At 33.8% G+C, this 25,235-nt stretch overlaps 3 protein-coding genes and 2 long non-coding RNA genes across 5 annotated transcripts in view; 2 read left to right on the forward strand and 3 right to left on the reverse strand.

The window, feature by feature from the left end:
• The window catches only part of LOC135847534 (uncharacterized), a 141,507-nt gene that overhangs the window by 47,901 nt on the left and 68,371 nt on the right, over nucleotides 1-25,235 (forward strand). The gene's annotated exons all lie outside the window — the stretch shown is intronic.
• On the forward strand, nucleotides 85-1,319 carry LOC135847304 (uncharacterized). The gene is made up of 2 exons (XR_010559139.1): nucleotides 85-248; nucleotides 464-1,319. It is a non-coding gene; the product is annotated as an uncharacterized LOC135847304 (long non-coding RNA).
• LOC135847506 (maltase 1-like) lies at nucleotides 6,361-9,350 on the reverse strand. The gene is made up of 8 exons (XM_065367054.1): nucleotides 8,957-9,350; nucleotides 8,697-8,857; nucleotides 8,474-8,611; nucleotides 8,158-8,396; nucleotides 7,870-8,065; nucleotides 7,474-7,681; nucleotides 6,832-7,174; nucleotides 6,361-6,736 (listed from the first exon to the last, which is right to left on the reverse strand). The coding sequence occupies exons 1-8, from the start codon at nucleotides 9,285-9,287 to the stop codon at nucleotides 6,655-6,657; spliced, it is 1,698 nt and encodes a 565-aa protein (XP_065223126.1). The 5' UTR covers nucleotides 9,288-9,350; the 3' UTR covers nucleotides 6,361-6,654.
• LOC135847508 (maltase A1-like) lies at nucleotides 13,836-17,504 on the reverse strand. The gene is made up of 6 exons (XM_065367056.1): nucleotides 15,864-17,504; nucleotides 15,650-15,787; nucleotides 15,167-15,571; nucleotides 14,831-15,044; nucleotides 14,193-14,529; nucleotides 13,836-14,092 (listed from the first exon to the last, which is right to left on the reverse strand). Exons 3-6 carry the CDS (start codon nucleotides 15,563-15,565, stop codon nucleotides 14,011-14,013), a joined length of 1,032 nt encoding a protein of 343 aa, XP_065223128.1. The 5' UTR covers nucleotides 15,566-15,571; nucleotides 15,650-15,787; nucleotides 15,864-17,504; the 3' UTR covers nucleotides 13,836-14,010.
• On the reverse strand, nucleotides 18,061-21,175 carry LOC135847507 (probable maltase). Its single transcript, XM_065367055.1, has 8 exons — nucleotides 20,709-21,175; nucleotides 20,452-20,612; nucleotides 20,203-20,340; nucleotides 19,885-20,123; nucleotides 19,577-19,775; nucleotides 19,264-19,477; nucleotides 18,864-19,200; nucleotides 18,061-18,769 (listed from the first exon to the last, which is right to left on the reverse strand). Exons 1-8 carry the CDS (start codon nucleotides 21,049-21,051, stop codon nucleotides 18,688-18,690), a joined length of 1,713 nt encoding a protein of 570 aa, XP_065223127.1. The 5' UTR covers nucleotides 21,052-21,175; the 3' UTR covers nucleotides 18,061-18,687.

A 25,235-nucleotide genomic window follows, 5' to 3' on the forward strand; every position in this document is an offset into this window, starting at 1 on the left:
TCGAGTTATCCGTTAATTGAATGGCAATTTTATTTGGAAATTAATCGCTCATTTCATATGTATTTCATATGTTCGTATGTACGGCGCACGTGAGGTTGAAGTGGTTACTCAATAGGTTACGGTTCATGGTATAATTGTTACCTACGATTAATTTTTAAAATTAGAATGCTTCCATCAACGTTAGTTGAATTTTTGGAAACGTTGTGTTCTAATATTGCCGTGATCAAGATTTCAACTGCGGGCTTACGGTACTTAATTTTTTAATTTTTGGAATATTTTTTTTTAGAAGTTTTAGGATCGATGTTTTTCTGCGAAAATGTGATTTTTTTGAGATTGACTTTTTCAACTAATGTCTCATAAAAAATGGCTTTTATATCAATTATAATTATTTATGAAGTTTTTAGCGTAATTTTAATTCTTTTCAGTCATTTTTAAAATTGTTAACTGATATTTTTTTTTGAAGACATGGAAATGAATTATGGCATCTTGAAATTTGGTCCTAGTTTTGTATTGAAGTGTTCAACTCTGAATTCATGCATTCCAGCGAAGTCCTGTCGAGGTTGGTCTCGTTTGTGATTTTTCTATGAGGTTTCGAATCCTCCCTTCGCCATGGTCGGATGAACTGGTTTTCATGTACATGATGGAATTTTAGGTTCTTGGCACTTTAGGTAACATTGAGTAAGAAACAATTTTTCCCTTTTTCTGGAGTTACCGTTTTCAAAATTTAGCATTTGAAAATTGATGAAAAAATTACTTTTGAGATTATCGACTAGAATTTGCCTGAATTGACCTCGATTTTCAAGTTTTCAAAAATTCATCAAAAATGTAAAATCAAGCAAAACCGCTAAAATTTCACTTTTCAGAGATGCTTTCTCGGTTTCCCCAAAAAATTCAATTTTTTCAGATGTTAGAGCAAAGAAGATCTTCCTTGGTGGTCCCTTTGTTAGTTTGTTGAATTCATTTTTAGCTTGAAAATGATCGAAGAGTATTGAAAAAGGTATGGACTATGAACAATAAATGAGGCTATGTCCACGATGCAGGTACAAGTAAACTTACGAAAGAGTATGCAATTTCCACAATGTAAATAGAAAATGAAATTGTTTGGCAAACTTCGAAACAAAAATGTAAAGAGGGGGCTTAGAATGATCGGAGATGGTAAGAATTATTGTAATTATTGTGTGGGGGTTTTCCAAGAATTATTCCCTAGGGAGGGAATATTTCTCTTCTACCTGACTAGCTTGGATGGGTAGGCTATAGATCACACTAAGTCTCAACTACACCAGAAATGTCTTGAAATGTAATAAAACACCTCAACAGAACAGTTTATATTCCTTTAATGATGTAATTATTAATTATAAACATTCCAGCAAAAGTAAACTAAATAAATATTAAATTAGAATAAATATTTATCTCGTGTGTGGGCAAGGCAAATACTACATACTCTCTAAATTTGAAACAGTCAAGCAGTCACGACATTTTGCTTTTTTAAAGCAGTAGTTCTTTTCTACTGCAAAACAGTGAAAAATTACTGAATTGGTCAGTCAAAATGATTTTTTACTGACCAATTCAGTAATTTTTCACTGTTTTGCAGTAAAAAAAACTACTGCTTTAAATTAAAAAGGCAAAATGTCGTGACTGCTAAGCAGTGAAATTGACTGTTTCAAATTTAGAGAGTACCTTGCCTCTATGGTCAGAGGACAATCTGACTAGATCAATTAAAACATCCACAGAAAAACCTGGCAATTGCACAAAAAGGTAAAGCAGATTAATCAGAGATGCATTAAAAATTAAAATCACATCTCTCAACCAGATATCGAATTAATGACTGATAAACACTCACCATTGCAATATCCTGATTAATTTAGGATGGGCGAACACAACCAGTAAGAAAGGTATTTCAACCTTCCTCTAACACTGCACAAGTTGACTGCCTCTCTCTTGCATCCCCTAATATTAGGTGCAGCTGCAGCTATTGGTAAAAAGGTGACATATACGAGTAAATATTGGGTACAACTTTTCCATGTCTGGATAATGGATAGATGATCCAAGAAGCCATAAATTAAATCGACATTACGTTAATTTACGTTGAAACAAACACCTTATTAACCAATAAAATGGACACATCACTTATAGGGGGGGGGGGGTGGCCCTCGCCTGCCTATGTATTTTCACTGTTGACAATCAGCATTGCGATAGCTTGGTATAAAAACCTCGTAAGTCCACGTTTTTTCAAAAATGCTTTTTTTGTGGTTTTTATAGTAAAAAAAACGAGGAATCCGAATTTAAAAACCACATAAGTAGTACTTAAGTATGATGAAAATCTTGTATGTAGTCTGTAGAAACCTCATATGTCCTTTCAAAGCACTTTAATCAACTAATTATAATTGATCAACTTATAAAATATCATCAGACCATACCGTTAAAACCCCTAAAATACCTACTAATAATGCAATCTGAAACTGCAAATAACAAGATTTTGTTTGTTTGTTCTCCTGAAAAGTTTGGGATTTTGGACTTACATGGTATTTGTACCAAGCCAGCGATTGGCTTACTTGTAAGACATCAAAATAAGAGTGATTCGTGTTGGTTTGAGATCCGTGCTCGGAACTGCAGATCATAAGAATTGAACACGTATACCTGTTTTTCCCACTCTTATTGAAGGAGTACACTAGGGTGGTTCATGTAATATTTTTTTTGAAATCTTGAGGTCTTACCCCCTAATTTTGTTCCTTTTGATAAAAAAATGACACCATAAAAGTTTTGTTGAAAAATAATAATTAGAGCTCGGATTTTTATGATTTGTCATATTTTCATTCATCACAGAAGATCACGCATATCCTATGGATTTTTGCGAATCACACAATGAGTAAAATGAGCCCAACTTGATAGCGCATATTTTGCATATTTTGGGTATTAATGCATATAAATGCATATTTTAGACATTTTGAGCGCATGTTCGTCATATTTTAGCCATTTTTTCAATTTTTCAGTCATATTTTGAAAATTTTGGTCAATAATCATTTTTTGGTAGTATTTTTCATTAAAAATGGAAAAACTTGAAAAAATATTTAAAAATTTTTTTTCACTACGTTCAGGAGATTTGTATCTTAACCTAAAATTGATTATTCAAAATAAAATTGAAGACTTTAACCTCTTTTTTTGAATTTCTTAATTTTCTAGCCTTCCTTCACCTTTGAAATGAAAAATCCTTTCTATAGATACCTACCCATATTGATGTTGCATAAAAGTGCATATTTTGATGAATAAGAGCAAATTTTGTCATAATTTGATCAAAATAAATGCATATTTTATGCGCATAAAATGATTTTTTAAGCACATAAAAATCCGAGCTCTAATAATAATATTTAGAGGTCATGCACAAGCGTTGAATGTTGAGAGCTACGGCCGCGCAAAAGAACAATACTTCCCACGACGGTGCCGCAGGAAACACAACAAAGCTCAATGTGGTTGATTCTACACAACTGTACTGAGAGTGGCACCCCCACTACAACTTATTATGTGATGCCAATTTTCTTGGGGTTTTTAAAACAACTATTCCAAAGCAGTGTTGGCGTCCCGTAACGGTAACTGTAACGAAAAACGAAAATAACGAAATTTTTTTCGTTACAGGTAACGGAACTGTAACAAAAACGTTATTTTAATCATGTGATGTTGTGTAACTGAAACGTAACGTAACGATATTTTTCTGAAAGTAACGTAACAAAAAACGGAAAAATTTTGTTACCTTTTTCGTTATTTTTTTAGTTACAAATTACAAAACAAACCCTTGAAAAACTCTGATTTGTGTAGCTCTAGCTATGAAAATTTGAAGTGAAGTCAAAAAAAATGACTAAAATGAGTTTTCAGTGTTTTCATTTGTCTGATTTTGAGTGCTGTAACGCTATATTTTTCGTTACACTGGTATTTTGAACCTTCTTGTAACGTTATTTTCGTTATTTTTGTCACATTTTTTCCGCCACAAATGCATTTTACATCAAAATATACGTTGAAAAAACACTTCTGTAACGAAAAAATTGTAACGGAAATAACGAAAATAACGTAACGAAAAAATGTAAATACAGGTGTATCGAAAAATACTGTTACAGCAATTTTTTCGTTACAAAATACCATAACGAAAAACGTAACTAAAAAAATATAAATTTTGTAACGTAACGAAATAACGGAACGAAAAAAAATATCGTTATGGCCAACACTGTTCCAAAGTATTGATTATGATTTTTCGGCTGTAGAATTCATTTGAACCCGAATTATGGAATTTATATCTAAATCAAAAAATTCCATTTTTCTTAAAGTAACAGGTCTTAAATTGAAAATAGTTGATAAAACATCAATTATTCAACTAGAAGTGCTGAATCTTATAAAATATTCATATTTCAACATGAATTTATCCCATAAATTGTTTCCCTTTGGTTTCAAAGTAGAATAGAATAATACAACCTCAAATTCATGTAATGGTAAAACCTTAACTTTCTCTTAAGTGTCCTCAGACTACTTATACCATCTGGCTCTGAGGCCACTTAACACGATAAGGCCGTTTAGACCAAAAGTCACCAAGGTATAAATACCTATCTCGGCTCTACCCAACACAAACGTACTCTTATAAATATATCAACGCAATAAATGACCAAGGTGATTTACTCTGAATATTTATTCAAGCACATTAAACAAGGTATAGTACACGTTACTACGATGTACAATCATAACCATTCAACAAAGCGAAAGATTCTGCTAAAGGGCGTTTCCTACAAAAGCTGTACAAGTCAGCGTGAAAACTAAGTACTGCTCGGTTAGAAAGAATTAGGAAACTGCGAAGCTACTCTGTATCTTACTCTCGGCCGTCAGCTTCCCTGAACCAGTCCACCAGATGGCGTTGCACCTGGTTCAGTGCAGCCTCCGACCTGGGCATCAAATTACCACTGTAGAGTGGTAACATGGAGTCCCAAGTACCCTCTACATTCATACTCATACTTTTTTCTTTACTTTTCAAATCTTTTGTATGTATTTTCACCTTCAGTGATCTTCAGAATTGAAAAATTGTCATTGACTTATCATTATAATAACATTTATAAAAAGCTCACCGAGGATTGTAGAGGGGATAACGTGTTGTAATCTGCTTTGATCCAACAAAGGGATGCAACGCTGCGTTCCCCGGCGAGCAACAGTGGGAAGTTTTCACTCAACGCGCTCATACCTTCTCAACATTCAACTCTTATGTAAATATTATTTTTTTGACCTGAAATTTTTTGTCAAGTGTTTTCTGACCAAATGGAACACTTCTAGGGGGTAAGCTCAAAAAATTAAAACATAAAATTTTTTCTATTGTTCTTTGAACCACCCTAGAGTACACTAATATGTATTCCATAGAGGAATTACGTCATGAACCACCTATGGCAGTTAAGGCAATACTGCTCATCACATAATGAGAACTTCTTAGGCACGCAAGTCCAAAATCCGTGCTTTTAGGACGTTTTGGCAAAAAAATAACAACAACAACACAAATTTCTTAACAGTTTTGGCAAAAATTACGACTATTGGACTATTTTATCAAATAACACTTCCTCAGAATTTTGATGACAAAACATTACAATTTTTTGTACACTTGCCAAAAATTGACACTCTTTGATAATTTTGATGAAAAGCAGGAATTTTTTTGACAATTTTAGCAAAAACAGGACTTTTCAAAGCAATTTTGGCAAGAACAAGACTGTTTGAAAATTTTGGCAAAAATTGGCCCCTTTTGACAATTTTACCAGAAATGGGCACTTTTTGAAAATTTTAACAAAAATGGATACCTAAGTACTTTTTAACAATTGTACCAAAAATGGCCTTTTATGACTATTTTGCCAAAAATTGACGCTTTTTGACATCTTTGTCTCAAAAATTAACACTTTTTGACTCGGGCTTTGGTAAAAAAAAAAAACAACCTTAAAAGCAAATTTGGCAAAAAAAAAGAACTTTGGTTGAACAATTTTGGAACAAAAAGAGTGCTTCTTAAACGTTTTAAGAAGAATGGGAGCTGGTAGTCGGTATTTAGGGATATTGTTTTCATAGATTTTAGCAGAAAGTACGCGATTTTAAAGTTTTCAAGAATTTTCTAAAAATGGTATAATCTATTTTCAGAGATGCTTTCCCCAAAAAATTCAATTTTTCCAGATATTAGAACAGAGAAGACCTTCCAGATGATCCCTTTGATAGTTTTTTGAATTTCAACTCAATTTTAGCTAGAAAATGACCCAAGAGTGTTGAAAAGGGGATTCATAAATGGATAGATTGTTTATCGATCGTGTTTGTTTTGTTGCAAATGAAATCATGCTAAACAATAAAAATTGGAACTGGTTGCGTGTATTTGCATTAAAAATATGTTTATTTTCATCCGTTCATTTTTTCATGCTGACAAATTCAGTAGTTTATTATCAATGAAATAGGTTATTTCTCCTTATTTTCACTCACACGTGAATTATAATTCAAATACAGAAATAATTATCTGTTAATTATTAATACATCGTCGTCGTCGTGGTTCCTTATCCTTTACAGGACATTGGAAATCGCATTTTTGTGGTACCCTAACAGGGTGGAGGCGTATATTTGTATTATGAAAAATGTCGAGTGGAATTTAAATTTTTCTGAGTGGAATCACCTGGAGCTCAGCACTACAACAGAATGAGGTCTGAGAAGGGATGCTGTGGGATAATTCGGCGTCGTTTTCATTTCATATCTATGAAAAATTAAACAGTTTTTTAATCAGTAAATCCAAATATATCTTTGCCAAGAACTGAAGCCTTAGAACAAGATAATCTTTATAATTTTTACCCTTTCTTGTATCCGGAATTTGGACTGCAAGCCACAATGGTCAGAGTTGTTGAATTAATGACATTTGTGACGTCATCGTATAAGTCCATGGGCTGTGTTTCCGTTCCCAAATTCATCACTACGATGTAACTGATCCCTTTGTAAGTTCTGGAATAGGCCATCACCCATTTGGATACGATGTGGAACTTCAAATCACCATGCTTGACCGTGTCAGTTTTTCGAAGAGATGTCAAATCTTTGAAGTAATTCAAGCTGCTGTTTTCGTTGGTTTTTTGAGTTTGTACATTGTGACGCCAGTAATTCGGATGTACCGGGAGCCAAGATTTTTCACCAAAAGTGAAACCTGCATTGAGATGAACATAATAATGTCGAGTTATTTAATAAGTGAGAGAATCTGAATAGGGTTTTGTCAAGCACTTTTGAAATTTTAGATTTCCCCATGTCATGCTTCAATCCCTTTCTTTTCATGAATTTTGAAGTCAACATTTGTATGCATGAAGCCTTTCGTGTTTCTTTTGGACAATTTCCGCCACATTTGTAATTTTTTTTAAAGCTGAATATATTACTTTGGCTCATTCATAATCTCACAACCCCCAGCCCTCCCCCTCCCAGAAAAAAACTATTTAGGATGCGTGGACTTACATGCATTTCTTGTATCATCCCAATGCATTGGTGAACGATGAGGATTTCTCAAATCATCTTTTATGACTAGATTGTTCGCTCCCATGCTAAGTTCTTCACCAAAATATACGACGAGTGTTCCCCGTAACGTGGTTACCAATGCCAATAGAATGGAGTTGTATTCAGTGTTGAAATAGTGCGCAGCTCTACCAAAATCGTGATTACCTAGCTACAAAAAAAAATAATAGTAGAAATTTTTTTTAAAAATATGTACGATCGTGATTAAAATCTAATTGATCTAATATTTTTATGATTGATTAAATGCAGTTTTATTAATCATTTTAAAAGATGTTTATGTGTAATATTTTTTATTCATATTGAAGACCAAACTCCAGTATTGTGTGAATTTCAACTTACTGCCCAGTTCGAGTGCATATGTTTTGGAAGTTTATCCAACCAAGCTCGAAGAAAATCACGAAGTTGATAAGCGTCCAGATATCCGGTCATGCCGACGAAACGATAATTAAGAGGCATGTTAAATACTGGGAATCGTTTTGTTCCATAGTACTTCATTACTATCTCCACTTGTCCGTACGTTTCTCCAATAAATACTCTATAGTTTGGAAATTAAAGTAAGGTTGGCGTTATTTTCTGTTTTTTTTTTTTTTTTTTTTTTTCATAATTTGTTCAATGACGAAATATTACGTTTGAATTTTCCTTCTACTCTTTCGATCGTATTGCTGAAGAAATACATTCAATTCGTTTATGAACCTGAATGTATCTGGTTGATTAATAGTATATTCGCATTCAGCAAATACTGTCAATATGTCTGCATCGAGCCTCGGTGGTGGATTATCTCGAAGTTGTTCGTCTTCCATGAACAGCATCGGTACATCGACTCGAAATCCTGACACACCTTTTTCTAGCCAAAATTTCATGATGCTCTAGAACCACAAATAGTTCGAATGAATATTCAAAAGTTGAAAAATACTTATAAACAGAGAAAAGTCATTTTTTGTACTTTTATTTCTGCTTTGAGTGCTTCATTTCTTAAATTCAAATCTGGTTGTTTTTTTATCATTTGATGGAGATAAAACTGTTTCCTTTTCACGTTCCAAGTCCAAGCACTTCCACTCTCTCTAAATGCTTCAACACTGAACTGAAATCATGTCAGAATGATGACTAGTCGGGAGAAGATCCCAATAAAATACACGACCAACTATGACTATAGACTTAATATGTACCCAATTATTCGGTGGGATAGGTTTTCCATTCGAATCATATCCTTTTGGATTGGCCCAAACGTAGTAATCGGTGTACGGAGCGGTTTTATTTATTGACTTTTGAAACCATTCGTGTTCATCACTGCTGTGATTTATAACCAAGTCGATAACGAGATGCAAACCTATTTAAAAACGAAATAACTCGTTCAAACATTTTTTGAAGTACCTAGCTAAATATTGGAATTACACGTTTGGTATGATATCTACGTAGGTACCTATACCTTTTTTGTTCATTTCTTTCATGAGCTGTTCAAAATCTTCCATAGTTCCATAAACAGAATCAATTTCTTTGTAATCTGTTATATCGTAACCACCATCAGCCATCGAAGAAGGGTAAAATGGTGTCAAGTACAGGGTATCCACTCCAATATAAACCAGGTAGTCCAGTTTGGAAATGAGGCCATTGATATCACCGATTCCATCGCCATCGCTGTCTTTGAACGATCTCAGATATATTTCGTAAATGTTGGCGTGTTTCCACCATTCCTTATCCAAAGCAAAGACATCGGAAATAATGATCAATGAGGGAAATAAAAGTAGCACGAATTTCATGTTGGACGGTTTCGCGAAACGAAATTCAATTTTAAACAATCACTGTACGTCACCTATCAAATAATATTCTTTCTTTTCAACTTATTCTTTCGTGAATCGAGTACTCGTATTTAAATATATTTTTTGAGAGTGATATCGGGTATCTTGATGCGATGTTTTTGTTTTTGTTTTTTTTTTCTCACTCTCGGAACTCGAAGCCAGTTCGTGAGTCGACGAATTGTCAGGTGTCTGTTTTGAGAGCAGGGTATCTTGATGCAATATTATAATTGAAAGGTTACTTCAAGTGGATGTAGGCACTTGAGATATCGTATCGTTACATTTTTCATCACTGATATTTGTGTAGGTGAGTGTGTTGAAATGCTGATCTGTTGTGATACAGTGACAGATTGATTGTAAAATTTTGGAATGATATCTAAGTATTGTGATAATAAATCATTGGTTCCAAATTTCGCTCGTTGTGACATATCCCATAGAACTGCAGATAAAAAACTGAGCCGTACATGAAAAACATTTTGCAGGATTGTATAAATAAATACACTGCAATAGTGAGAATGCTTTGTAGTAGGTAAGAATATGTACTTTCACTTTTTGCTTGTTTTTGCTCGTTTTCGAAATAAAAAAGATTGCCCTGAAATAGGGCCTCTGAATGTAACAGGTTGAAAAAATAGAATATTGCTATACATACATACTCAGAACTTTTTGATATTGATAATGGAGTCCCTCAAGGCTCTGTTGCTTAGCACCATCATATTTATACTCCTAATTGATGATATCTATGTATAGTATTATTCCCCAACCTCTTTCCTTAAGAATTTTTGCAGATGATATAAACATTTCAATACGCTCAAATAACATCAAACTAGCCTCAGAAATGATCCAAAAAACTCTCAATTGTATTGAAAAATGGGCTGAATCAAATGGACTAACATTTTCTGAATCTAAAACTCACTGTATACTTTTTACTAAGAGAAATAAAACTTACCCAGAACCTATCCTTGAATTTAAAGGACATCCTTTAGTTTTTAAACCAACTACCAAATTCCTCGGACTTACTTTTGATAAAAAACTTACTTGGACTCCTCATTTTCTCAACATAAAAGCTCAACTTAACAAACGTTTAAATTTACTAAAAATTGTCAAAAATCCAAAGTATAACCCATCACGACAACTATTACTCCACTTGTACAAAGCTCTGATACGTAGTAAAATTGAATATGGAAGTCCATGCTTTACAATCCTCTCAAATAAAACTTATAACATTCTCAAAACTGTTCAAAATTCCTCCTTGCGCATCTGCATAGGTGCTCTCTATTCGTCTCCAATTGATAGCATTTATTGTGAAGCTGCAGAGCTTCCTCCTGATTTTAGGAAAATTCTCATGACAAACAAATTCTTAACAACTGTTGCAAATAATCCATCTCACCCTCTCCAAAAATCACTCAAGGTCTACAGCTCTCAGCATTTCCACCATACTTCAGGTCCAATCCCAGAATTTATCAAAAATATGAACAACCTACAAATTGACCTAGAAAACCTTATCCATAAACCAATATCTTATCCCCCTTGGTCTCTCAAACCTATACAGATGGAATTCTACTTAAGAAACTACCCAAAACATGATCACTCCCCTTCATCAATCAAGAGTCATTACTTAGAACTGTTATCAAACTATACAGAATATAACAACTTATGCTTCACAGATACTCAATAAATGACAAAGTTCTCAGTTTCAAAATTCCCAACTGTGCCTCAATTTTTACTGCTGGACTCACTGCCATAAAACATTGCCTAATAGATATAATTTCCATTCAATCAGAAAATAAAAAATTCTTAATCCAAAGCGACTCACTAAGTTCACTGCTATCCATTCAAAACATTTTTTCTGACCATCCCATAGTCCAAGACATACATAGTCCCTTTTTAACCTCCAAAATTATGATTACTCAATTAGCTTCATGTATGTTCCCAGCCACATAGGTATCACTGGAAACGAAACCGTTGATAGATTAGCAAAAACAGCCACTGCCCCCACCCCTCTCACCTCTCTCACTCCCAATGATATTAAATCTCTAATCACTCATAACACATTTACCAACTGGCAGAACTTTTGGTCACAACAAACTTCAAACAAACTTTTCCAACATAAAAAAACAATCCTCCCCTGGAAAAATCTAGGCCACCTGAACAGAAAAGAAGAAATCCTTATTACTAGACTAAGAATAGGCCACACAAAAATTACTCATAACCACTTATATCAAAAAGAACCAAAACCCCCATGCCAATTTTGCAGAAACGAACCCACGTCCATTCAACACATACTTTTCAACTGTCCCCAACTAAAACAAAACAGACTTACACTGCAAATAAAAGAAAACCCACCTGCTATCCCTGACGAACCCTGTGAAATACAAAAATTCATCACCCTAATAAAAAACATCAACCTCGTAATTTTATCGGCCATTTGACTTGTGGATCGAGAATTACCTTGAAAGTGGAAGGTGAGGTACACTAGAGGCGCCAAAACAATTTGAAACCACCTCCAGTCAATTCGGCATGTCAATGAGGTGCAGAGTGAATTTTGGTTTTCAAATTTTATTAATTGGTAAACTTTTGGGGAAATTTCACGCTTCAAAAATGTACCGGAAGCTACAGAGTTGCTCAAAATAATTCGAACCCATTTCCAATCGATTTGGCGGGTCTAAAATAGGGCATATTCCAAATTTCAGCGTTCTCTTGGTCAATTTTGATAAAATTTTGATTTTTTTAATAATTTTTGAAACAAAACTTGATTTTTAAAAATCACCAAAAATTGAAAAATGTGCCGTCGAGCTGACTTTATGTTCGACTTGGAGAGAAAAATGAAAACGAATTATCAAAATTACACCTATCAAAGTTTCAAAAATGAATTTCTGATATTTTGTCATTTTTTTTTTTTTTTTTTTTTCATTTTTGAAGATTTGAAATTCTAACAAGGGAACCTCTTGAGGTGTCACACTTCGATTCGAACGGGATCGCGATTTTTGGAAAAAGCATAGTCTAAAACCCCCAAAACCACATTTTCAGCTGCCCAAGTTGATTTTTCGATTTTTGGCAAATTTTTGAAAATTCAAAATTGACTGTTTTTGGCGATTTATGCTTTTTTTAAAGAAGTACTTATTTGATCAGTAAAAATGGTTAAAATAAGTCCCAAAACTAGTATTAATTACCCAAATTCAAATTTTACCATTTCCAGCCATTCTGGAGCCTCAAGCGCGATTTTTCAATTTCTCCAGAATTTTGAACTTGCTCCAGACGGCGTGAATATGCAGTTGGGCAGCTAAAAATCGAGTTGTGAATTACACTCGACCTGTTTATTGAGTGCATCTACATTTGAGCCGATTTTCGGAGTGACACCTCAAGAGTGGTTTTTTGACCAGCTTTTTTTCAAAATTAAAAAAAAAAACAAAAAATCAAAATATAACCGTTTATGAGGAAATTTTTGAAATTTGCGCGAATCGCTGTATTTTGTCCGTAACTAACCCCCCAAATCAAAACTTTACAATTTCCAGCCATTCTGGAGCCTCCAGCGCAAGTTTTAATTTCTCCAGAATTTTGAATTTGCTCCAGAAGGCGTGAATATGCAGTTGGGGAGCTAAAAATCGAATTGTACATATTACACTCGACCTGTTTAACGAGTTTATCCACATCTGAGCCGATTTTGAGAGTGACACTTCAAGAGTGGTTTTTTGAGGTGTCACTCTCGCTCCAAAACGGATGGAAATAGTAGAATTTGCGCTTCGGGGGTTGGTTCTTGAAGAAATACAGCGATTCGCACAAATTTCAAAAATTTTCTCACAAACGGTTATATTTTGATTTTTTGGATTTTTTAATTTTGAAAAAAGTTGGTCAAAAAAGGCTCCAGAATGGCTGGAAATGGTAAAACTTGGATTTGGGTAATTAATAATAGTTTTGGGACTTATTTTGACCATTTTTCTGATCAAGTACGTACTTTTAAAAAAAGCATAAATTGCCAAAAACAGTCAATTTTGAATTTTCAAAAATTCGCCAAAAATCGAAAAATGAACATGGGCAGCTGAAAATGTGGTTTTGGCGGTTTTAGACTATGCTCTATCCAAAAATCGCGGTCCCGTTCAAATCAGAGTGTGACACCTCAAGAGGTTCCCTTGTAAGCACTGAGTTGACTTGAGAAAAAAATAATCATGATTTAAAACTTTCATTAAAAAAGAGACTCTACACCAACTTTTCTACTCGTAAGTATTTTTTTTTTTTTTTTTGTTAAAAATATTGCACCTCCCAAAAACTTTCAAAATTTCAAAATTTTTGTGAGTCATTTTAGGATTTTCAACTCACCCAATTTTCCCCAAAAATTCACATATTTTCGCCTTAAATTTTTTCTGTTGAGGAGGGAACCCCTCCCCCTCCCCGCCGTTCGAGACGTCTCTTAATTTAATTTTGTGATTGTTTTATTGACTTCTTTCTCATGTTATTAAAGTTTCTACCGTGCTCAATGAATATATTTATGAAAATATTTGAAAAACTGGAAATTTTTATTTCTTTTTTGGCGAATAAGAATTTCTAAAGTGGCTTTAAAAAATATATTTATCGTTGGGATGTCTGGCTGTACTTTTGAATTGAAAAATATGTTTATTATTATCTGTTTATTACTTAAAAATGAGTATAAAATTAATATTAGTTTCATTCTGTAGTATTTCTGTGAGTGAAATCACATGGAGCTTAGTACAACAACAGAATGTGGTCTGAGAAGGGATGCAGTGGGATAATTCGGCGTCGTTTTCATTTCATATCTATCAAAAATTAACAGTTTTTTAATTATGTAGTAAGTCCAAACATATCTTTACCAAGAACTGAGGCCTTAGAAGAAGATAATCTTTATAAATTTTTTACCCTTTCTTGTATCCAGAATTTGGACTGCAAGCCACTACCGTCAGAGTTGTTGAAATGTTATTCGTGGCATCGTATAAATCTATGGGCTGAGTTTCTGTTCCCAAATTCATCACTACGATGTAACTGGTTCCTTTGTAAGTTCTGGAATAAGCCATCACCCATTTGGATACGATGTGGAACTTCAAATCACCGTATTTCACCGTGTCAGTTTTTCGAAGAGATGTTAAATCTTTGAAATAGTTCAAGCTGCTGTTTTCGTAGGTTTTTTGAGTTTGCACGTTGTAATGCCAGTAATTTGGATGCACCGGGAGCCAAGATTTTTCACCAGAAGTGAAACCTGCATTGAGATGAACATAATAATGTCGAGTTATTTAATAAGTGAGAGAATCTGAATAGGGTTTTGTCAAGCACTCTTGAAATTTTAGATTTCCCCATGTCATGCTTCAATCCCTTTCGTTTCATGAATTTTGAAGTCAACATTTGTGTGCATGAAGCCTTTCGTGTTTCTTTTGGGCAATTTCCGCCACATTTGTAATTTTTTTAAAGCTGAATATATCACTTTGGCTCATTCATAATCTCACAACCCCCAGCTCTCCCCCTCAAAGCAAAAAAAAATTATTTAGGATGCGTGGACTTACCTGCATTTCTTGTATCATCCCAATGCATCGGTGAACGATGAGGATTTCTCAAATAAATATCATCATTTATGACTAGATTGTTCGCTCCCATGGTAAGTTCTTCGCCAAAATATATGACGAGTGTTCCTGGTAACATGGTTACCAATGCCAATAGAATGGAGTTGTATTCAGTGTTGAAATAATGCGCAACTCTACCAAAATCGTGGTTACCCAGCTACCAAAAAAAAAAAAAAAAGAAAATAATAAAAATATGTACTATTTGATTAAAATCTAATTGATATAATATTTTTGATTCATTGAAGACCAAACTCCAGCATTGTGTGAATTTCAACCTACTGCCCAGTTAATGTGCATATTTTTTGGAACTTTATCCAACCAAGCTCGAAGAAAATCGCGAAGTTGATAAGCGTCCAGATATCCGGCCAGGCCGACGAAACGATAATTTAGAGGCAGGTTAAATACTGGGAATCGTTTTGTTCCATAGTACTTCATTACTGTCTCCAATTGAATTTTCTTTCTACTCTTTCGATCGTATTGCTGAAGAAATACATTCAATTCGTTTATGAACCTGAATGTATCTGGATGGTTTAAAGTACGTTCGCATTCTCCAAATACTGTGAATATGTTTGCATCAAGCTTGGGTGGTGGATTATCTCGAAGTTGTTCGTCTTCCATGAACAGCATCGGTGCATCGACTCGAAATCCTGATACACCTTTTTCTAGCCAAAATTTCATAATGCCCTAGAACCACAGGTGAAACTTCGAATGAATATTCACAAGTTAAAATACATACTTATAACGAAGGAAGGGTAATTTTACTTTTATTTCTGCTTTGACTTCTTTATTCCTTAAATTCAAATCTGGTTGTTTTTTTATCAGCTGATGAAGGTAGAACTGTTTTCTTTTCTCGTTCCAAGTCCATGCACTTCCTTTCTCTTCAAATGATACAAAACTGAACTGAAATCATTCAAATTGATGATTAGTTGGGAGAAGATCAAATAAAAACATGATTAACTATAGACTTGATACCTACCCAATTATTTGGTAAGATAGGTTTGCCATTCGAATCATATCCTTTTGGATTAGCCCAAACGTAGAAATCGGTATATGGGGCTGTTTTATTTGTTCATTTCTTTTATCAGCTGTTCAAAATCTTGCATAGTTCCATAAACTGAATCAATTCCTTTGTAATCTGTTATATCGTAACCACCATCAGCCATCGAAGAAGGGTAAAATGGTGTCAGGTACACGGTATCCACTCCAATTTCAACCAGGTAGTCCAGTTTGGAAATTATACCATTAATGTCACCGATTCCATCGCCATCGCTGTCCTTGAACGATTTCATATATATTTCGTAAATGTTGGCGTGTTTCCACCATTCCTTATCCAAAGCAAAGACATTGGAAATGATCAACGAAGTAAATAAAAGTAGCACGAATTTCATGTTGGACGATTTCACAAATCGAAACTAAATTTTAATCGAGCACTTATCAAATAAGTAATGTTCTTTCTTTTCGACTGACTTTTTTGTAAATCGAGGACTTGTATTTAAATATATTTTTTGAGAGCTGTGTTGGGCAACTCGATGCAATATTTTTGTCAACTTATTAATTCGATGGTTTAATTGGAGATGAATCAGTAGGTATATCTTACGAACACTTATGATACATTACACCATGTAACGTAACTTCAGAAAATAATTCACATTTGCAATCGTTACAATTAAAATGTACTTGAGATATCGTGTCGCCGCATTTTTCATCGTTGATGTCTGTGTAAGTGCTGTGTTGAAATGCTGATCTGTTGTGATGCAGTGATACATTGATGGTAAAATTTTGGAATGATGTCAATGTATTGTGGAAATGCAGCCATGGGTACAAATTTCATTCTGATATGACATAAATATCAAATAGTGGTCCACATGAAAAATTGAGCTGAACATAAAAAATATTTTGCAACATTGTATAAACAAATACACCGAGAATGCTTTGTACTAAGTATGTATTTTCACTTCCTTACACCAATTTTTTCCTGTTTTTGCTCGTTTTCGAAAAAAATGGCATTGCCTTGAAATAGGGCCTCTGAATGTAACAGATTGAAAAATAAAATATTGCTATTTAGTTATAGGTTTTTGAGGGCGTTGGTTTCAATTTAATCGACCATTTGACCTGTGGATCAAAAATAACCATGTAAAGAATAGGGAAATAAAAAGAGATAAAAATGTTGAAAAATGCGATGCTTTTTGGAATATTTGAATGTTACATTGATCTCCTGAAGGCCATATTATTTCGTGTGTTCGGATCAAATATATGTCAAAAATAAAATTAGAACGCTTAAAAACCTCATTTCGATACTAATGCATTTTTTTTGTTGAAAATTTTGAATTTTATACCTACCCCCTCCCTTCCCTGTGAGACCGTTTTGGATTTAGGGATCAAATGACCGATTGAAAATGAAATCAGCGCCCTCAAAAACCTCTGTTATCGAAGTTCGCACTCCATACTGTGTTCCATTTCGAAACCATACAGTATTTCTGTCCAGCTCGTCAAAATTTGGGTGTAAACTGAAAAAATAAACGATGGTTTCGAGCTTGAACCCAGTGATTTTGGAAAAATTGTGTGTAATCAGTCAAAAGTGGGTCATTAACAAGCACCAGTCTCGAGCATACGTGGTAACGTTAAAATGGGGCAAATTTGATGACTTTTTTTGGTAAATTGGAATTTCCAAAATGTCACTGGAGGCTCCAAAACGACTTGAAACCACCTCCAGTCAATTCAGCATGTCGATATTGAAGTGCTGAGTGAATTTTGGTTTTCAAATTTTATTGATAGGTAAAATTTTGTGGAAATTCCACGCTTGAAAAATATGCTGGAGGCTCCAGAACTGCTCAAAACCATTCGGAACCATTTTCAATCGATTTGGCGGGTCGTAAATAGGACATATCCCAAATTTTAGCGTTTTAGGTCAATTAGATAAAAATATTGATTTTTTATAATTTTTTGGCACAAAACTTGATTTTTAAAAATTTATCAAAAACTTAAAAAATGCACCGTCAAGTTGACGTTAAGTTCGATTTTGAGAGAAAATCATTGCATTATCAACATTATACATAGATGTAGATACCTACCTATCAAACTTTTTAAAATAATTTCTGATATTTTTCAGACTTTTTTTTTAAATTCGGAGTTGAAAAATTGTGAAACTTTTCCTAAAAAAGAGACTTTACCCCTATTTTTTTTTTTTTTTTTTTTTTTTTTTTTTTTTTTTTTTTATTATCAATTTTAAGTAGGTAGACAATAATTATTGCACCACCTAAAAATTTTCAATATTTTTATTGGTCATTTTAGGATTTCCAGTTCACCCAATTTTTCCAAAAAATTCACAACTTTTAAACAAATTTTTTCTTTCTGGGTAGGGGGAGGGTCACACCTCCTCTCACACCTCCCATTCGACAGTCTCTGGATTGAATTTTTTGATCGTTTTATTGATTTTTTTTCATGTTATAAAAGTTTCTATCCCCTTCCTGTTAAATTTTTGCTTTCAATTTTCGTGCATGAATATTGATAAAAGTATTTTTACGAAACTGAAAATTTTTAGTTCCTTTTTTGGTGAAAAAAGGTTATTAAAGTTACTTTCCTTGAAAAATATCGTTGGGTTGACTGCCTGTATTAATTTGCATTAAAAAATATTTTAGATATTGAGGTATTATTATCTGTTTATTATTTCAAGCTGATAGTCTATAAAATAAGTTACCTATTTCTATTCATTCATACTTAAAAATGAGTACTACCTATAAAGTTAATATTAGTTTCATTCTGAAGAATTTTGAGTGGACTTTGCATTTCCTTGAGTGAAATTACTTGGAGCTTAGCACAACAACAGAATGTGGTCTGAGAAGGGATGCTGTGGGATAATTCGGCGTCGTTTTCATTTCATACCTGTCAAAAATTAAACAGTTTTTCAATCAGTAAGTCCAAATACATATATCTTTGAAAATAAAACTGAAGCTTCAGATGAAAGTAATCTCTTTACCCTTTCTTGTATCCAGAATTCGGACTGCAAGCCACAACAGTCAGAATTGTTGAAATGTTATTCACGACATCGTATAAATCTATGGGCTGAGTTTCTGTTCCCAAATTCATCACTATGATGTAACTGGTCCCTTTGTAAGTTCTGGAATAGGCCATCACCCATTTGGATACGATGTGGAACTTCAAATCACCATATTTCAAAGTGTCAGTTTTCCGAAGAGATGTCAAATCTTTGAAATAGTTCAAACTGCTGTTTTCGTAGGTTTTTTGAGTTTGTACATTTGAATGCCAGTAATTTGGATGTACTGGTAGCCAAGCGTTTCCACCAGAGGTGAAACCTGCATACAGACGAATGAATAAAATATCAAGGTAATTTACTGAATGATTGAGATATAATTTACCTGAATTTCTCGTATCATCCCAATGCATTGGTGAGCGAAAAGGACTTCTCATGTAGGGATCATTATTTGGAACTAGCTTGTTCGCTCCCATGGTAAGTTCTTCGCCATAATATATGACAGATGCTCCGGGTAACATGGTTACCAATGCCAATAGAATGGAGTTATATTCAGAGGTGAAATAATGCGCAACTCTACCAAAATCGTGATTACCCAGCTATAAGTGAAATTAAAATACATATAAATAAGTAGGTATTTATTTTTATTTTCTTCAAGACAAGCGATTCTGTGAAGTGTGAACAATTTTTTAACTTACTGCCCAACTTGACTGCATATTTTTTGGAACTTTATCTAACCAAGTTTGAAGGTTATTGTGAAGCTGATGAGCATCTAGATATCGACCCAATAATTCAACGGAAAAGTAATTCAGAGGCAAATTAAATAGTGGGTAACGTTTTGTTCCGTAGTACTTGATTACTGTCTCCATTGATCCATATGTTTCTCCGATGAATACCCTGATTGGAAAATTAGATAGGTACATTATTTACCTCTTGCGATTTTTCATATTTAAGAGAAAAAAATAGTAATTCCAAGCGAAGAAATATTATTTGAAATATTTCTTACGTTTGATTTTTCCTTCTGCTCTTTCGATCAAATTGTTGAAGAAATACGTTTAGTTCGCCTATGAATCTGAATGTATCTGGGTGATTGTAAGTGTATTCGCAAAAGCTGAAAACTGTGAACATGTTTGCATCAGGAGGTACTGTTGGATTATCTCTGAGTTGTTCGTCTTCCATGAACATCATTGGTGCATCCACTCGAAATCCTGACACACCTTTTTCCAGCCAAAACTTCATTATGTTCTGAAACAGTGAATCAGTTTACATTGGGATAGGTTTAGGTACATTCAAGATTTGTGCGAGATAAGATTTGTCATTTTACTTTTATTTCCGCTTTGACATCTTCATTCCTTAAATTTAAATCTGGTTGTTTTGTTATCATTTGATGAAGGTAGAACTGTTTTCTATTCTCGTTCCACGTCCAAGCACTTCCGCTATCGTGTATTGATCCCAAACTGAACTATAAAATCGCAACAAAATGAAAATCGTGATTCAAAACACTAGTAGGTAAATTCAATAAAAATGTGGCTAAACATTAAGTTTAGTATTATTCATCGTTTACAGAACTTACCCAATTATTTGGTGGGATAGGTTTGCCATTCCAATCGTTACCTTTTGGATTGGCCCAAATGTAGTAATCGGAGTATGGAGCTATTTTATTTATTGACTTTTGAAACCATTCGTGCTCATCGCTGCTGTGATTTATAACTAAGTCGATGACAAGATGAAGACCTATTTAAAAATGAAAGAACTCGATGTAAGTACCTAATTTTTTTAAAAATAACTATGTAGGTAGGTAAATATTTTAATGACGTTTGGATTATCAACCTTTAGCGTTCATTTCTTTCATCAGCTCTTCAAAGTCTTGCATAGTTCCATAAACTGAATCAATTCCTTTGTAATCTGTTATATCGTAACCACCATCAGCCATCGAAGAAGGGTAAAATGGAGTCAGGTATACAGTATCCACTCCAATATCAACCAGGTAGTCCAGTTTGAAAATAAGACCTTTAATGTCGCCGATTCCATCGCCATCGCTGTCTTTAAACGATCTCAGATATATTTCGTAAATGTTGGCATGTTTCCACCATTCATTATCCGAACCAAAAACACCGGCAATGACCAATGATGAAAATAAAATTTGCACGAATTTCATTTTTTTGTTAGTCATAGGTATTTATGTAGACAATTTCACGAAATAAAGCTTACTTCGAAACAATAGCAAACGCTGCCGAAAGTATCGATTGCTTTTTCAACTGACTCTTTAATGAATCGAGCTGTGTTTAAATACCTACTCGTATCTCTTTTGAGAGAGATTTTAGGCAATTTGATGCAATGTTTTCTCATTCTGCGGAAGTGTGAACTCGAAGCAATTCAAGAGTTGAATAATCATTAAATATGTTTTTGAAACCAATTTTGGGCAAGTTGATGCAATATCGTTGTTACTTTATGAATTCGATCGTTTCTTGGAAGGCGTGTATCTTACGAGTGACTACTTAGGTACTTCATACATTTTTACATACGTATGAAAGTAAATAATGAAATCGAGTGGTTACCTACTTGAGAAAATTAATTAGATTACCTAAAATGGAAATTGTCAGATTTATTCTTTAGATATCGTGTGGTTGCATTTTTCATCATTGATATTGATGCATTGTGATATATTGAGCTGTAATTGGGATATTTTTTCGAAAATTGGAAAAGTTATCGAAAAATTATGGTATATGTGACCCGCTCTGACAAAACCGACCGTTTCGACAAAAAAAAGTGTACAAAATAATCGTGTTTAAAATGAGTTTTAAGGGTTGAAAGATCAGATTTTTGAGAAAAAAACATTTTTTGAAATTTTGTCGAAACGGTCGGTTTTGTCAGAGCGGGTCACATATGATGTGAAATTACATTACTTTGAAAAAATTGCTGTATGTGTCGTGCCCTTTTCTTCTCTTCAATATGTACAAGTATAAAATTACTGAACAGTTCTTACAAGGGAACCTCTTGAGGTGTCACACTCCGATTTGAACGGTACCGCGATTTTTGGATAGAGCATAGTCTAAAACCCCCAAAGCCAAATTTTCAGCTGCCCACGTTAATTTTTCGATTTTTGGCGAATTTTTGAAAATTCAAAATTGACTGTTTTTGGTGATTTATGCTTTTTTTAAAAAAGTACGTACTTGATCAATAAAAATGGTCAAAATAAGTCCCAAAACTAATATCAACTACCCAAATCCAAATTTCACCATTTCCAGCCATTTTGGAGCCTCCAGCCCGATTTTTCAATTTCTCCAGAATTTTGAATTTGCTCCAGAAGGCGTGAATATGAAGTTGGGCAGCTAAAAATTGAGTTGTATATTACACTCGACCTGTTTAACGAGTTTATCCTCATTTCAGCCGATTTTGAGAGTGACACCTTGAAAGTGGCTTTTTGACTAGCTTTTTTCAAAAATTAAAAAATCCAAAGTTTCCAGTTTATGTGAAAATTTTAGAAATTTGCGCGAATCGCTACATTTTGTCCAAAACTAACCCCCCAAATCCAAATTTTACAATTTCCAGCCATTCTGGAGCCTCCAGCGCGATTTTTCAATTTCTCCAGAATTTTTAATTTTCTCCAGAAGGTGTGAATATGCAGTTGGACAGCTAAAAATCAGGTCGTGTATTATACTGGACCTGTTTAACACGTTTATCTACATTTGAGCCGATTTTGGGAGTGACACCTCAAGAGTGGTTTTTTGACCAGCTTTTTTCAAAATTAAAAAATCCAAAAAATCAAAAGATAACCATTCGTGTGGAAATTTTTGAAATTAACGTGAATTGCTGCATTTTGTCCAAAACTAACCCCCCAAATCCAAATTTCACAATTTCTAGCCATTCTGGAGCCTCCAGCGCGATTTTTCAATTTCTCCAGAATTTTGAATATTCTTCAGAAGGTGTGAATATGCAGTTGGGCAGCTAAAAATCAAGTTGTGTATTATACTGGACCTGTTTAACGACATTATCCGCACTTGAGCCGATTTTGAGAGTGACACCTCAAAAGTGGCTTTCTGACCAGATTTTTTCAAAATTAAAAAATCCAAAAAATCAAAAGTTTCCCGTTTGTGTGGAAATTTTAGAAATTAACGTAAATCGCTGCATTTTGTCCAAAACTAACCCCCCAAATCCAAATTTCACAACTTCCAGCCATTCTGGAGCCTCCAGCGCGATTTTCAATTTCTCCAGAATTTTGAATTTTCTCGAGATGGCGTGAATATGAAGTTGGGCAGCTAAAAATCGAGTTGTATTATTACACTCGACCTGTTTAACGAGTTTATCCACATTTGAGCGAATTTTGAGGGTGACACCTCAAGAGTGATTTTTTGAGGTGTCACTCTCGCTCCAAAACGGCTGGAAATGGTAGAATTTGCGCTCCGGGGGTTACTTCTTGAAAAAATACAGTGATTAGCGCAAATTTCAAAAATTTTCTCACAAACGGTCATCTTTTGATCTCTTGGATTTTTTAATTTTGAAAAAACCTGGTCAAAAAGCCACTTTTGAGGTGTCACTCTCAAAATTGGCTCAAATGTGGATAAACTCGTTAAACAGGTCGAGTGTAATATACAACTCGATTTTTAGCTGCCCAACTTCATATTCACGCCTTCTGGAGCAAATTCAAAATTCTGGAGAAATGGAAAAATCGGGCTGGAGGCTCCAGAATGGCCGGAAATGGTGAAATTTGGATTTGGGTAATTAATATTAGTTTTGGGACTTATTTTGACCATTTTTATTGATCAAGTACGTACTTTTTTTAAAAAAGCATAAATCGCCAAAAACAGTCAATTTTGAATTTTCAAAAATTCGCCAAAAATCGAAAAATTAACTTGGGCAGCTGAAAATTTGGTTTTGGAAGTTTTAGACTATGCTCTATCCAAAAATCGCGGTCCCGTTCAAATCAGAGTGTGACACCTCAAGAGGTTCCCTTGTTAGATAGTTTTTTGAATTGAAAAAATTTCAAGTCAGTGTGCGGAATATCTGGATGTGTTGGGTGACGATATTTTTGCCCTAATATACTCGTACTATTTTAAAAGTGATTTTCCCTCAAACGTCAACTCACAAACGTAAATTTGTCTTTTCTATTATAAAACTGTGGTACCCTTGCATTAGTTTTCTCCAGCAATTTCAGTTCTTTCCAGCTCGGAAATCCTGAATTTGTATAAAAATTCCAAAATTGTCAATTTCTGCGAAAATTCCGGGATAAGAGCCTTAAAAGTTTTGGTTGCTGAAATTGACGACTTTGATGTTTCTCAACTTGTAAGAAGATAAACTTATCAACTCCTCAACTCAGATTTATGATTCATCTGTGCTAATCGATTTGAAGGATCGACTTTGGCGAATAAAACGAGTTTCAGATTTTCACCTCTTTAATTAGATATGTACCTAACTCTTTTTGTAGAAAATGAATGGACCGATAGGCTATTTTCCCCATTTTAAAAAAATTCGTCAAAAATCTAAAAATCAATTTCAATTTGATTTTGAACTCTCGGTGACGTGCTTTTTCAGTGAGCCAAATTTCAGTTCAATTGGAGTTGAAGAGTTGTAAAAGTTCCCTTGTTAGGAAAAAGTGGATAAAAAATGGAAATTTTTGAAAATTTTTGATAATGAGTAAGTAAATTTCTAATGTTTCTGAGTTTGAAAAAAAAATTCTCAATTTGTTTAAGTAAGTACGAGTAGGCTACATTAAAACTTTGTGTAGTGAGAAAAAGCCCAAAAATTTTGAAAAATTTTTGAAACTTCATTTTTGAAATTTGAAGGAGACAGGTAATGAAATTCAGGCCTTTTAATGTAAAAAATGAAAATTTAGAAATTATCTGATTTTCAAAATCGGTTTCCAAAAATTAAGAATTATGAACATAATCCAAGAATTTCAATTTATGAATTTTCCAATGCAAGTCCAAACATAAGTATTCCAAAAAATGTTGATGCTGCTTAAAAACTTGAAATTTTTTATATTATTCAACTAAGATTCTGAGAATTCCAATTTCCAATATATAGAATTTTTTCAAAATTTGAAAGTCTTGCGCCATTTATTTGATCTAGTTCCATTGCAATTTTATCGCGATTTGAAAATTTTTTCTCGTGAGTTGTAAAAGTTGTCAGAAAAAAGGTGGAATGAAATGCTCTGTTTTGAGGCATTAGATTTTTCCTTCGTTGGGTCCTACAAAATTGATTGAAGAGAAATTCATACATCGAAAAAAATGTCATTTGATGAAATTTTATAGCAAATTTTTTATTTCCATCTGTAGATATCTATGGATTTGGTTTTCGTAAGTTCAGATACTCGTTTCGAGGAATCCTCAATTATTTCTAAGGAGAGATGACTACTCG

Source organism: Planococcus citri, chromosome 5, assembly GCF_950023065.1.
Source record: "Planococcus citri chromosome 5, ihPlaCitr1.1, whole genome shotgun sequence".
Taxonomy (NCBI): Eukaryota; Metazoa; Arthropoda; class Insecta; order Hemiptera; family Pseudococcidae; genus Planococcus; species Planococcus citri.